This window comes from Melanotaenia boesemani, chromosome 12 (genome assembly GCF_017639745.1).
Source record: "Melanotaenia boesemani isolate fMelBoe1 chromosome 12, fMelBoe1.pri, whole genome shotgun sequence".
Classification (NCBI taxonomy): domain Eukaryota; kingdom Metazoa; phylum Chordata; class Actinopteri; order Atheriniformes; family Melanotaeniidae; genus Melanotaenia; species Melanotaenia boesemani.
The window spans coordinates 29,564,064-29,579,239 of NC_055693.1; the positions used below are offsets into that span (position 1 = coordinate 29,564,064).

A 15,176-nucleotide genomic window follows, 5' to 3' on the forward strand; every position below is an offset into this window, starting at 1 on the left:
TCCTGATTGAACTGATTGACACCTCAGAGCTTGGCTAAATCAGTGTTGCCAGTCTTCACAGTTAATGAGTTTTTAGACCCATTTTTTTACAATTTCAAAGAAGCGAAAACCGAGGGTCAGTCTGATGGCCTGGTCAAATTAACCATAGCTACACTAAATTATACATTAAACCATTCTGACTGTAGCAAAGGAATCCATGATGACTGAAAACAAACAACTGACTTAACATGCCACAGAGCACATTAAGTTGAGTCAGACTAAGGAAATGTCTGTGAAAAATGAAAAAGTTAACCTAAATTTTCTTTTAGGCGACCTGACACACAGGAATGTCTGAGACACCCCTGGTTCAAGGTAAGAAAAAGCCAGAGGCATGTAATATTATGTCATTAATCACTGTGAGCTCCACTTAATGATGTTATGTATGGTTTTTATACTTTATCGCTTTGATTAAATTCAGTGTATATTTATTGCACAGATACTAAGCAAAGGGAAGGCCATAAGTACAGAAGCCCTAAAGAAGCTTGTGTCTCGCAGAAAATGGCAGGTGAGGGATGTTTTTACATCTTTCCTATGTTGTACCAGACATGCTGAATGGGTTTAAGATGGTAACATTATGGTATTTTCTGTTTTTTCCTTTTCAGCGGTCTATAATCAGTTATAAATCAAAAATGCTCATGAGATCCATCCCTGAGTTGTTAAATGACTCCTCCAGCCATATTTCCATTGCAGTTCCAAGGCACCTTAAAGAAGGTTCACCTTTGGCATCATCATCCTCTGATTCTGATGAAGACATTGATGAACTGCCTTTTATTCCTATGCCGCTTAACATGGAATTCTCTGAATCAAGGATGTCACTGAATGATATTCAGACCAATGAGGAAGAAGCAGGAAAGCAGAAAGGGGCAGGAAAATGGTCTGGGTCACCTGTTCAAGCCCCAGAGGCAATGGAGTGTGACACTAAAGAATTAGATAAAGGAAGTGTTGAAGTAGTAGGTAAAGCCCGCCTTCGGAAAAGGTCATCACAAGACAATGACAAGGGTTCATCAGATGAAGAAACACCTACTGAATTGCCCCAAAAGTCAGAGCTATCTAGAAAACCACTGAAAAGAGGGTCAAGCATGGAGTCTGATAAAGCAGAAGGAGGACGACGAAGGGGAGAGCTAAGACGTGGTGGTTCAGCTGACAGTGCATTAATGCTCCGAATCACACCAGAGGAAGGAGCTGGGGAAGAAAACCAAGAAGATGGCCGAAGGGTTCTGAAGAAAGCTGTCTCTATGGAGTTACCAAGGAGAAGCACCAGCCCAGGAACTGCCAAGTTGAGTCAAGAAGACTATGCTCTTAAACTGGAGTTGATGAGACAACGACTGCTTCGTGGTGGGTCTGTAGACAACAAGATGAGTGGATTAAGAGGACCCCTGTTGGAAACGTTAGGAATGGGAGATGAAAAGCGTGCAATAGGCTCAGATCGCTACTCTCGCACTCGTCTTGGCCCACCTCCACTCACTAGAGCTGCTTCTAGTGAATTTCCTCGGGATGAAGTTCCCAAACCTAAAGTTTTACGTAAAAGTACTTCTTTCAGTCAGGGTGATTCTGAACCTGTACCTTTACACCGGCGATCAGGAGCTCCTCTAGAGATTCCCCTGGCACAGGTTGAGGAGCGAAGGCTCAAGGAGGCTATATCAATGTCAGCTCTAACAGAGCAAATTAAACTAGACTCACGTCCAGTAACTCCCAGAGAACCTTCACCAAAACCACCAACTCCAGAGTCTGTCATGCAGGAGAGTCCAACCATAACAGAAAGTGAGGAATTGCTAATGGAGAAAGACATAAAGTCTGATCAAACTACAAATGAAAAGATGGATGGACTGACTACAGATAGTAATTTTGATGAGAGATCAAGCACAAGTGGGTTTTCAGAGAAGGACATGAGTATATCAGAGGAACCAATAGGTGAATCAGAGTATATGGGCCAGAGAATTCCTACACCTCTATCAGTCCAAAGCTCTAAACCTGAAGATAAAATGGAAGAGGAGGAAGAGGAAGAAAAGATGCAAGAAGAAAGAGAAGAATTTGTAAAAGAAGAAGTGGAAAGAGTTGTTGAATCAAGTGCTAACGAAAATGTAGAAGCTGCCGTTGAGCATATAGGAGAGAAAGCAAGCATCCCTGTAAAATCTTCTGAGATAATTATAAGCACAAGCTCAGTTAACGTAAAACCAACACAGGAACTTTTCCAGACAACAGGAAGTGTTTCCTCAACATTTATAACACCTTCCCTTCCTGCACGAGTTGTTCTTCCAGATGGAAGGATGTCAGCTTATGCCAGTATAATGCAGACTATCATGGTCCCTGCCCTTCAGCCTCTTAATGAATCATCCCTAGGCCCCACTACACCTGTCGTTCCACCTTCTGCATCATCTTCACAAGTAGGTGTATCACCTGATTTACCTGGTCCATCAAAGCAAGTCATTATGCCAACAACTGAGCACCCTGCAGTGTACTCCAGGGTAGCATCACCAGAAACGATCACAAAGGAACCCAGTCCACCAAAGACTTTGACTCAATCCTCATACCAGCTAGAGCCATCAGCAGGAGCTGAATTAGAGGATATTACCTCTGAAGAGGTTTTTGAGGCCCGCTTCAAAAAACGCGAATCTTCCCTCTCAAGAAGTCTAAAATTTCTGTCACGGTCAAAGAATGAAGACAAACCACAAACTGCTCCATCAGATTCTACAGATACATTTGAAGAAATATACAGACCTGGGCCAATTGGTGCACCATTGGAATTAGCCTCAAGGAGACTCGAGGAGAAGTCTAAGTCAGTCCAAGACCTTCGTGAAGCTCAAAAGGACCAAGGCTTCATGAAAAGGCTCTCTATGCGGTTGAAGAGAACTCCATCAACAGAGCGTAAGGATGAAACTCCAAAAGAAGATGATTCTTTTGCTTCAAGACGTAGGCTTTCTTGGACTCTTGGCAGAAGAGGGTCTCAGGAAAAGAAAGATGTGGAGATGATGCGAGTAGATGGAGGAGGAGATAGATCAGGGGAAAATGATGAAAATGAATTGAAGAAACCAAATGAATCACCTGTGTTGGCAATGCGCAGGAAGATCGAATCAACAGTGGCTGGGATTTCCACAAGAATTCGCAGCTACTCAGAGGAAAGGAGAGCATCAGAGGAAAGGGAACCAAAGAGGACACCCATTCTTTCCATGCTTCGTCGTGCAACATCAGAGAGCCGAGCTATGAAAACCCCCAATATTTCTCAAAACCAGCTGGCATCTCAAGCCAGCAATGGTGCCTCATCAGAATCTCTAGACTCTATGTCCAGCCTAAGGTCAGACACAAAGGGTATGGGCCAATAACATTTCTTCTTTACCATCAGTCACGCTTCTTACCCTTCTTTAAAAGCAAAATATCTAATGGAGCTTTCTTTTCCTTTGAAGGTGTGGAAGCTGAGCGCAGATCCCGCTGGGATCGATGGGGGTTGACTAGAGGGAGGCGAGATAAGACAGTTTCACAGCCTGACATACCAACAGCAATCTCCAGAGACAATAGCTCTTTACGTTCACGCCAATACTCCAAACTGGCTTCTGGTAAATGTGGTGATGTGCACAAGAATGACTGCTTTGAAAAAATGTGGCTTTCTTAGGACTGAGGAAGGAAGACCTGTTTTATATATTGTCATTAAGTATAGGATTAGTTCTACTTAGTAGAAAATCTGAAATCATTAGCAAATAGTTTTTACTATGAAAGTTTTTTTCTTTGCAGTAGCAGGCAGTGAGTGCTAAAGACCTACAAACAAGTCAAAAAAGGTGTTTTCACACCACACAGGAACCTTTTTATAGTCCTTAGATCTACTAGATGCAGTTCCCCTTTCTTTTTTGTGGTTGTCCTGGAGGAATTGTGGCTGATGACAATTTGACAGGATTGCCATCTTCGAGTGGCCTAAAGCTGGATTTATACTTGCACAGAGTCTGCATAAGGCGTAACTGCTGTATGCTCTGCAAAGGTTTGCAGAGGCTCGACATGCACCTCTTCCAGACCTGACGTGCACCCCTGCTTGCAGTGCATTTATGGGGAAATACTCATTTGAGAGTGCGAGAGAACATTTTTACCAGCATCAGCTGCGCCGTCCCTACTGTCCACAAACGCTGCGCGAATATAGATCTAGCTTTTTTCCTATGTGCAATGTGAATGCATGGAGAGACTTAATTGGCTCAAATGTACCATTTGAAAACCATGCATAATTAATGTTTTTTGGGGGGGTTTCTTTATTCTTTTTCTATAACATGAACTGAACAGGCCACCTGTTGCCGAACAAGGACCTCATTTTAAGCTAGACGCAAGTTTTTACCTCATACTTGATTTTATTTTATTTACTGATTTTAGTTCCAGAATGTTGAGTTATTTTGTAGATCCATTGTGATATGCAAGTTGTAATGCACATGTAAATGAGTAAATATATAAATTAAAATAAATTTAAAAACTGTAACTAAAAAATGTAAATAAAAAAAGGTCAAAACATAAAATAGAAATAAAAAACATGTATATAATAATACAAAATATGGTAATATATATTAAGTTAATAACATTTTATTTGCATATATTTTATAGAAGTAATTATTAGATACAATTTTCATAGAATATATACAATAAAATTATCAAAAATAAAGCAAAAAGGAAAATATTTAAAATGAAATGAATAACTGAGTCAAAATATTACTATGTACTTGTACTTTTCTGCACTAAAACAAAGGGAAAATGTTGAGTTTTTATCATTTATAGGTTATTATGCTGTTGTTTTACTGGTCTGACCCACTTGAGATCAAATTGTGCTGAATCTGGTCCCTGAACTAAAATGAGTTTGACACCCCTGGTATAGGGTCTATTCGGCTGAAAATTTATTATTTGAGGGGGTACAATGTTTGAGAACCACTGCTTTAAGTAACCCGTCTTGCCATTAAAAGAAAGAGTAACTTAAATTTTAAATCTGCATACTTCTGTTGAGCATTTTGGTTCTAACGTTAAGAACGTTAAATCCAATGGAAAGGTTTCCTAAAACTTATGACAGGCAGTTTAATGTAACAAAAAAAAGAAAAAAAAATATGCCAATCCTATAATCATGTTTTTGGAACTTCTCTGAGCTGGTGACTGGGAGCAGCTTCAATCTGACATTAGCAACACATTAACAGCTCAGAGCTTTTTAATGTGTAATGTTCATGAACAGTTTTTTTATGATAATTTTGACTTAAGCTAAGATCCATTAATACATTACCAATGAAATGCTTCAAAGATTTGAATTAACTTCTGTGATGTTTTTGACAACCAGATTTTCCTCCAGTCTTCCACATCAAATTAAGAGATCATGTCTTATTGGAGGGCGATCCTGTGACACTCAGCTGCCTGCCAGCAGGAAGCCCCCACCCACACATCTCCTGGTTGAAAGGTAAAGCAGTAGTGCCTAACTGGGTGTCACAGATGGATAATCAGAATCTTTTGATTTGCCATTTACAGTATTTAAATGTCTCATTCTTCATTCCATGTATGCAGAAATATAAAGTATATTGCATCTGGATGTGTACAGTCTTATAGTGCCATTGTTCCAGAGGATTACAAATAAATACTGCATGAGATAAAAACAAAACAAAGAAAACAGAACTTTAAATAATTACAGAAAATGTTTACATGAGTAGATACATCTAAGATTATCTTCTGATGGATATTATGTGTTTGCACAGATCTTGATCTTTACATTTCATATTGAAATACCATTTTTATCTGCATGTACTTTATCAGATAAGAAGCCCCTGGAGATTGATGCCAGGATGAATATGATTTCCTGCCCTGATGGTCGGCAGCTGCTGATGATCATGCAGACTACCAAAAAGGATGCAGGGGTGTATGAATGTGTTGCTACAAACCCCCTGGCCTCTGTGTCCAGCTCTTGCACAATATCTCTTGCACGTAAGAACAAGGACATTTTTCATCTTGGAATGAATGCAAACCACGTTACTTTGAACACCTGATAGAGTTTGAACTGTACTGAGTAGATTCAGCAGTTTTCTTAATTGCTCATAGTAATATGTTCGTTTTACAGGCTTGCCCAATCGCCCTGGGACCCCTGAGATTCCTCAGAAGTATAACAACACAGCACTGGTGCTGTGGAGGCCCTCCGACACCATGGCCCCGTGCACATACTCCCTTGAGAGGAGAGCAGAGGGTTTGTGTTTCCACTAATGTAATGTTTCATGTTTTTTTTATGCTGCTGTCACTTCATTTTGACTTAAATAAATTATTTAAATTCTTTATCCACCACTGTCCCTAGGAGAGCTCAACTGGCTGATTGTTGCCACTGGAGTGGCAGACTGTTATTTCAATGTTACTGACTTGCCAGCAGGGGGCTCCTTCAGGTTTAGGGTGGCCTGTGTCAACAAAGCTGGACAGGGCCCCTACAGCAACCTGTCCGAGGTCATCACTTTGAATTCCTCAGGTATGTACTATGTCAAAATAAAGGAAAACATGAATGGACTGATTTTACTTTAGTTGCTTTTTAAATAGAATGTTTTAGATTACATACATTATAAAATAATTCTACTTAAATTCACTATTTCATGGTATGTATTATATTTATACAGTCTCTTAGATGCTTCTCCCTCTCATTGTCTTCTTTTAGAACCAGCTAAATCCAGCGCTGCTGTAGTGGTCAAGACTGTTCCTGCAACTACTTCTGCTACCCCCGTGGTAATGATGTCATCGATGAAAGTGCCTCCCATGAAACCAGCTCCAAGTAAACCCACAACAGGGGCAAATGCTCAACCTGCCCCTCCCTCGTCTTCGGTTCCTGCCCCGTCTGTAGCTAAATCTGCCTCACCAGTAACCGTCACACCTGCTGTGCAGGCCAGTGCTGGCCATTCTGCTATTTCATTACCTGTTAGCCCAACCCCTGCTGAACAAGCTCCTGTTCAGACCACCACTGTTACCCAAACCATGCCAACTAAAGCCAAGACCTCCATTAGCATCAGTGTGAGCAAACCGCAAGCAAAGCTGGCACCTCCACCTGTTGTTCCACCCAAGCCTCAGAGTCCTGTGCTTGCATTCCCATCCATGACCAACAAACCTCCTTCTCCAACACAACCACCAGCTCCTGTCATTGGGAAACCTATTTCATCTGTACCAATGTATGTTCCATCTGCGACTGCTCGTGTCACCCCCCCTTCCCAAGCTACTCCATCCCCAACTGCTACAGCACCATCAGTGACTCCTGGGATTGTGACCATTTCCCCACCTGTTGTAGTGGTGCAAAGCTTGACACCAGTTCTACAGGGAGGGGACAGCCACAGTACTCCATCTGGACGGGTCACACCTTCGGGACGCAGGACGCCCCTGGGCAAGCCTGGGGAGGGATCTTTGCGCCAAGGAGTTCCACAGAAACCGTATACATTTATGGATGAGAAAGCAAGGTAAGGATATGCAAATGAAACAGAGTGGTGTTGAAAGACTAATTTTTACAACTATCCTTTGAGACAGCATAAATATAACATAAAGCATTAGAAACGAGAACTATTGGCCAATCTCACTATTACCATTTTCTATCTAAAACAGTTTTCAAATATCTCAGACTTTTTCTTGCAAAGCAATCTCCTCGATCTAAACAACTCCCGCTTTAAGAGTCAACACTAAACTGAAACAGTTCTACTGTCTCTTGGTTCAAATCAAACTTCACTGGGCATACATACAACATCCACACATGACTGTCTCTCTATCAGGGTACCCCAAGTCATGGTACTGGGACTCCTTCTCTTTACAGTATGCACCACCTCATTGGGCTATGTCACTGCTGCTCGAATGAAGGTACACATACCCCTTTGGGTACGTGGAGACACTTTAGGTTGTATGTGAAAAATAATTTAAGAAAAAAATAACAAAAATAGTTGACATGTAAAATTTGTAAAAAAGAAAAAATCATGTAATATCAATTAAAGATATATGTAAATTTATAAACTAAATTGTACATTTAATATTCAGTTTAATTTATTGTAATAAAACCCAGGTCACCTCCATACCAGGATGTTTTGCATCACTCTGGCTAACGCCAAATGATGGCACCTGTCAATCACTGTGAAAACTTTAAACAAATATTAATAAGTAAAGTTTATTAATAGTGCTGTATATAAAATGGGTGCAACTAAACAACACAATAATTTTATTAAATTAATAATAACAAACAGCTTCTCTGAATAAAATTATTTTCAACTGCTTTTTAAAAGAGTCCACGGAGTCGACTACATAGAAACGCTGGGGTAGGTCATTCCAGAGTCTGGGGGCTACAGCCTGAAAAGCCACCGGATGAGCAAACAATTTTAGTAGAAACCTTGAATTCTCTCTTTAATATATACACATGAATAAAGACCACCCAGCTATTGGGTTGCATCAAATTCTCCAACAAAATATTACAAGATATATCTTGTTCAATGATGCTTCTTTGTCTTGATCCCGTTTTACACCCCACAGCATAAAATAATCAGGCCGTATCTGACTCAGTATGACACCAAACCTTTCAAAGAGGCCATGTATTCTTACCACTGTCACCAAACACAGTATAGCATTTTCTGTTCTTTCCCGTCACGCAGGGGTCGGTTCGGTGTGATCCGGGAGTGTCGGGAGAACGCCACAGGCAACCTCTTCATGGCTAAGATAGTTCCATACGAGGCTGACAGCAAGCAAGGGGTGCTTCAAGAATATGACATCCTCAAGTCCCTTCATCACGACAGGATCATGGCTCTACATGAAGCGTATGTCACGCCTCGCTACCTGGTGCTCATATCGGAGTACTGCAGTGGGAAGGAGCTGCTCTACAGCCTCATCGACAGGTGAGTCTATGCTTTAACTAAAACTGGTTCCTGCTCTGAGTTGGCTCTAACGTAACAAAATCTCTAAAATGATCTTGAAAGATACAAAGATTTCTACCTGGGATGGTCCAACAAACTGTTTTCTGGTCTCTCAGGTTCCGTTACTCAGAGGATGATGTGGTGACCTATATTGTGCAGATCCTTCAGGGTCTGGACTACCTGCACACTCGCCGCATCCTGCACCTGGATATTAAACCAGAAAATGTCATCGTCACCCACATGAACGTCATCAAGATCATTGATTTTGGAAGTGCTCAAATGTACAATCCTCTGTTCCTCAAACAATTCAGCCCTCCAATCGGAACACTGGAGTTCATGTGTAAGCCTTCTGTTAATATAGTCAGTGTACACTCCCATACAAATATCAACAGGTGCTCACATTTATAATCAGTACTTAGCTTGTAGAACTTATACAAAAGTTTTATATGACACAGTTTATTGTAGTCAAAGTTATTATAAATTAATAGATTACTTATCCTTACTTTTCATGTGGTACACAGATTACTAGCAAATACAAAATTAAGATAATGTATTTTTTTTTCTTTTCCTTGTAGCTCCAGAGATGTTGAAAGGGGATGTTGTGGGCCCTCCAGCTGACATCTGGAGCGTGGGTGTACTGACTTTCATCATGTGAGTAGTGCTTTCACAGCTTCCTCATGGCAAGTGCTCTTTGAACAGATCTGTATTTAGAAAGATGTTTGTGTAATATGAGGGTCATGTTTAAAAATGGTTTGCTGTATTTAAAATATTTGAGTTCAAGTCTTTGTAAAGAAGTGTGACGCAAAAGCCACCACTTATTTCTTTATGTGCTGCTTCCAAGCAGGCAGATGTTTCTGTAATATTTCAGTGTAAAGATGGTTTTCCAGGTTTACTAAAAATTTTTCCTTCGACTGTTTTTCCAAACATTTTCAGTCCTTGCACTTGACCATCTCAGAGGAATGTGCTATTTGTTTGTTCAGCTACTTCCCTCTGACCTTTGAATCATTCAAGGATAAAAATAGGGACCTAATTCAAATGATGAGTCACTGTTGTGTCAACACAACAGAACTTAGCAACAATCTCATTTTAAATAGTATTTTTATTCACTTTGTTACTAGCAGCCTGTCACAAAGACACAATATTTGCTCCCATTTCTTTTTCACTTATCTGTCAAACTGAATATAACAGTTTGACAGATATAAAATGTTTTTTTGTTTGTTTGTTTGTTTGTTTGTTTGTTTGTTTGTTTGTTTGTTTTGTTTTGTTTTGTTTTGTTTTGTTTTGTTTTGTTTTGTTTTGTTTTGTTTTGGTTTTTGTGAAAAGGGGATTCCCAAAAAGCTGTTGGCTGAAACCTGGCATATCTCATCATGGTGTGCAGTAAATAAATAAAAAAAAAAATTAAAAACCTGGATAAATGGAGGACAAAGGTATCAGGCCTAAAATCATCTATTTACAGCAGATAAACTGTCTGAAAGTGATGTTCATAAGAAAAAAAGGAAGGGGGATCCAGCAGAGATCTGAAACTGAATCTGAGATTCATCCATTGAGCTGAAACCTCATTAGAAATGGTCTCCCTGGAGGGATAGTTTTAAAAAAGCTGTTCTTAAGTAAAGCAAACAGGCTGAAGTATGCTGAATGACATAAGAACTGGACTCAAAATCAGTAGCAACAGGTCTGATGGAGTGAAGAATCCCCACCAGAGTCCAGACCTCAATGTTATTAAAGCAGTGTGGGATCATCTGGAAAGAAAACTAAAGAAGAGCTTTGGAAAGTCCTTCAAGAATCCTGGAGAACTATTTCTATTGACTACTTAAATAAATAAGAGAGCTTGTATTAAAGGGTTCAGGTTGTGTTGAAGAATAGAAATAGTCATACAAATGATTGACTTTCAAGCTTGTTGGAATTCTTCAAACTCTGTTCACGTATTTTTATAAATATTTAAACCAGTTTCCTGTTTTCCTGAAAATGTATAAAGAAAAAAAAGGTGTCTCAAGTACTGTATCCTCACATTTTATATCATGATATCTTTCTGGTGCAGTAATGTTGTATCCCAATTAAGCCAGTGAACAAAGTACTTGCATTGTTTGTATGTTTTAAAGTATCTCCCTTTTTTTTTTTTTTGGTCTATCTTATTTCCAGGTTAAGTGGCAGGTCTCCTTTCCTGGAAAATGATCCTCAGGAGACTGAAGCCAGGATCCAGGCAGCGAAGTCTGACCTCTCTAAACTCTACCAGAATGTGTCCCAAAGTGCCTCTCTGTTCCTGAAAAAGATCCTCTGTAGCTACCCTTGGTAAGCAAACACTGCAGTTTTTCTGTGTAGACCAGTCTTTAAAGATAACATATCAAGCTGAGTTTTTAAAACAATCTTCGATCATTTTCTTTAACAGGGCTCGTCCATCCATTAAGGACTGCTTTAATAACTCCTGGCTTCAAGATGCATACCTGATGCGCCTTCGTCGGCAAACTCTCACCTTTACAACGACCCGACTCAAGGAATTCTTGGCCGACCAGCAGCGCAGGCGACAGGAAGCGGCCACCAAGCACAAAGTCCTACTTCGATCCTACCAGAGCTCGCCACAAACTCCCACCAGCCCTGCCACACCAGCCGTGCCAACGTCCCCCTCCACACCTGTCACTCAGTGAAAGCAGACTTCCGAGCATCAGCTGGCAGGACTTCACAGAGGGCAAACATCCTCAACGTGAGACAGGACTTTGGACCAGGTGGTGGAGGAGGCCCCAGCAGGTCTCAGTTGTTGAACTTGGGTCAGAAGTATTTTACTCATTAAACTAGCAGTGGCTGTGATCACCAGAGACATTATTTCTTGTCTTTTCTGGTTTCTTATGAGAATCTAACTAAGGGAGCTTTTAGAAAGCAGCCCTCTCCATACAGGGTAAGATGTTGTCTTCAGGTTAGCACCTCAAAGTTTGTAACTTTGCATACGTTTTGGATTAATAACTTCTTTTACTAGTACCTCTACTCTGACAAGAGAAGATATTTTACTATGGTGTTTTAACACGTCATGTGAGGCTAAAATAAAAAAGAACACTGTTATAAACTATCAGTGCAAAGAATATTGCCCTGTCAATATTACTCCACACAACCTAAAGCAAATTTTAAAACAACTGATGCCTTTGAAGTTGGAGGACCATCTGGTAAAATGTTTCCCACAAGCCAAACAACCTGTATTTTGTTGTATGAAGTCAGTTCTGTTTCCCAGATGAACAGCATCCCTGCTTTCATTAGCTAAATGTAACCTGTGCTAGCAGAGTTCTTATACTCTGTTAGCATCTCAGTGATGGTCAAGACTGTAGCAGTTCCAGAAGGGACTTTGTTGCTTTTGATTTCTCTAAAAAACATATATGGAGCTCAGAAGATGCATCAGTGGATTCTATACAAGGGCTATTAGGACAAAACAATGTCGATTTCGGCAATTCCCCAACATGCTATGTTAGCATGAAGCATCCAGTGCTTCATGCTAACAGTTTAGCTTTGATTGTTTCATTCACAAGTGCGGAGTTGAAATTATTTTTTAGATTTTTGTGATTAGATCTTCATCTTGGAGCTTCCATTGACATCTTTTTTCTTCCAACAGTAAAGTGGCAAGTACTAGTATGCCACTGTAGGGCTCCTTGATGCTGGTTCATCCATTATAAATAGTTAGCAACCAGCTTATTAGCATTTGTTTTAGCTAAACTCTTCCACTCAAACCAGTGTGAGATACTGAAGCCATGTGGAGGTATTCATGGTGATCTCTGACTTTTAAACACATTGCTTTAAAGCTTTCAGACATGCATATAAAAAACGTTTATTAAATGTTTTTACTGTGATTGTGCAGGATGATGATGATGAACTCACATTACAAACCCACTGGTGACACTGGGGGTGCATCTAAGTGCCCTTAAGGAGCAGTCAGCAGAAAATGGCAAAGAATGAAAACATTGCTGACCGTGTTAGTTCGTATTTTAGCTGTCATTTTCATTTTCTACAGCTAGCTACTGCTTCGGAAAAGGAGTAGCCTTTTTTTTTTTTTTGGTTTTACATAAAAGTGAAGTAGACTTCTATTTTTGATGATATACATAATCCCTCAATTAAGTAGAAAGTTATTCTTTGGTTTCCATGTTTAAGGCCAGACAAAGCCCAAAGAAAGAACAAATGTCTGGTGGATATGTGGCTGCATTTGAAAAGCCCCACTCATCCTGGATTAAGGTCAGTCAAGACCAAATGTGAAGCATGTTTGGGCCAAAATTTGACAGCTATCTGAAAGATCCTTCAAAAATGTATATTGCAAATCTTACTGGCATATTGAATACTGGAGCATCGCCACTAAGGTTACCGTGATCATACGTTTATAATTAAATCTGGGCTCATCTCTTTATGGTAGATAATTGGTTAAGTCAGTTTCTTTTGTCTATAAATATGCTGCTTTCACTTTTGAAGATAAACTCAATTTTTAAGACAGTGTGTAAAACATTTGATTTTTGATGCTGCCCTCACATATGTCACTATAAAGCACAGATTTTTGCACATTTTTGAACAGCTTAAAAGAAGAATTGAACCTTTTTAAGGAAAGACAGTTTTGAGTCGTTTTTCGGTGATGTAAAGCTGCATCCTACATCAAATTGTGAGTTGTTTTAATATGTCACTAGTTCTATATACTCAAGTGCTTTTGCCAGATAAATACTGCCCTTTATCCGCAGCTTTTTTAATAGTCTTTTTGGCTCAGTCATTTTTCTATGCAGAATCCCACAAACAGTTACATTAAACCTGAATGAAAACCAGCATGAGTGCAATGCTGCATTAAATTCTAAATGTTTTTTTTTTTCCTTCAATCAAACCGCTTTTTGTTAGCAGACAACAATGTTTCTCCACATTTTGTATAAAAATCTGGTGATATTTAGTGGAATGTGTTGCAGTGCCTCGTGATGGTATCAGATCCAGAGAGGAAAAGATAGGAGTTGTTCCTTATTTTGATTCAATGACTGTGACTGCTTCGTGTGTGTGTTTTGCTAAAGTTGTTTATTTATTGGGTGATTGTATTTGCTGCATCTTCAGCTTTTTATTTGTGAAATTCTGGCATGGAAACGGCATGACAGGTGTTAAAGGTTATGAACAATAAAGGAAATATGACAAACATGTGGATTCATTGTTTCACTTTTATTAGAATCTAGGACTTAAATGCTGTGGCAAGCCAATTCCTAACCCCAAATAACCCCAATTCCCAAAAAATCTTGGGACACTGTGAAATGTAAACAATAACTAAATGTAATGATGTGCAAATTTGCAAAATGCTGATCCTCATCTGAAAGAAAAGCACTGTTGTTGTCTTTTAGGGCTTTTATTTATTTTAGAAAAATGCTTGATGCTGGAAAGTATGACATGTTTGTGGAGAATAATCTGGGTGCAGATCAGTCCTTCACAAATGTGGACATCCTATGAGATAGTTTTAGGATACAGGGTGACACAAAGAACAACAGAAAGAAGGATAATACATCTGCCTGTCCAAACTACTTACAATTAATGAAGAAGACATTAAATTCATATCTTTTTTATTTATATATATATATATTTGTTTTGATTTGTTTTTAAGGTATCATAAACATGTGCCACCCTTTCATGATTTGTGCCACTGCATTGTGCCCTTGTCAAAAATTTTCTACACCCTCCCCTGGCAGAATTTCTTCAGTCTAGTAAGTCAGTCTGAAACACATGTAGGCCCAAAGTACTTTGCAAGTAGAAAGAAGGCTATAAAACATGTCTATAAACACAATTGACACTATAAATTTGTTTTCATGGTCGTTCAGGTGTGGAAGCATGGTTAATTAAAAAAGAAAGAAAAAAAAAGACGTGGATAATTATCTATTAGAGCCAGTAAAAATAGCAAACATTTTAATGTCAATGTTTTAAAGGAGATTAGGGTACTTTACAGACGGTCCCTAACTTCCCCCTCTATGTTGGCCGGTTTCAAGGCTGCCCCAACCACAAACTTTCTGAACAAGTTTGCAAAACTACGGAGTTTATATTGATTCACCAGAGAGTGAACACATCCTCTGAAACTGCCAGGAAATTAAGAAAAACTATTTTTCAAGCCTTTCTTTGTCCTTTATAGTTACCAAAATAGCATTGATATTGGGTAAAATACACAAATGGTGCATAAATTATCTAAACAATTCCCACAAACACAACTAAACTTTTGTCAAGCACAACGTTACTCTGAAAAATAAAATAAAATAAATTAAAAAAAATATTTCACATCCCGCATTGTGGCTTTAAAAAACAGGGCTTCCTTAAAAC

General features: G+C 39.3%; 1 protein-coding gene across 1 annotated transcript in view; it reads left to right on the forward strand.

Annotated features, from left to right (window-relative positions):
• Positions 1-13,827, forward strand: part of spegb (striated muscle enriched protein kinase b) — a 40,610-nt gene extending 26,783 nt beyond the window's left edge. The window contains exons 28-41 of the mRNA XM_042001357.1: positions 309-351; positions 476-544; positions 642-3,345; positions 3,441-3,590; positions 5,327-5,443; positions 5,794-5,961; positions 6,095-6,217; positions 6,323-6,487; positions 6,671-7,457; positions 8,628-8,867; positions 9,002-9,225; positions 9,461-9,536; positions 11,025-11,174; positions 11,272-13,827. Of these exons, the coding sequence (XP_041857291.1) occupies positions 309-351; positions 476-544; positions 642-3,345; positions 3,441-3,590; positions 5,327-5,443; positions 5,794-5,961; positions 6,095-6,217; positions 6,323-6,487; positions 6,671-7,457; positions 8,628-8,867; positions 9,002-9,225; positions 9,461-9,536; positions 11,025-11,174; positions 11,272-11,527 (5,272 nt within the window). The 3' untranslated portion in view covers positions 11,528-13,827. The remainder of the gene's footprint in view (positions 1-308; positions 352-475; positions 545-641; positions 3,346-3,440; positions 3,591-5,326; positions 5,444-5,793; positions 5,962-6,094; positions 6,218-6,322; positions 6,488-6,670; positions 7,458-8,627; positions 8,868-9,001; positions 9,226-9,460; positions 9,537-11,024; positions 11,175-11,271) is intronic.
• The last annotated feature ends 1,349 nt before the right edge of the window (positions 13,828-15,176 follow it).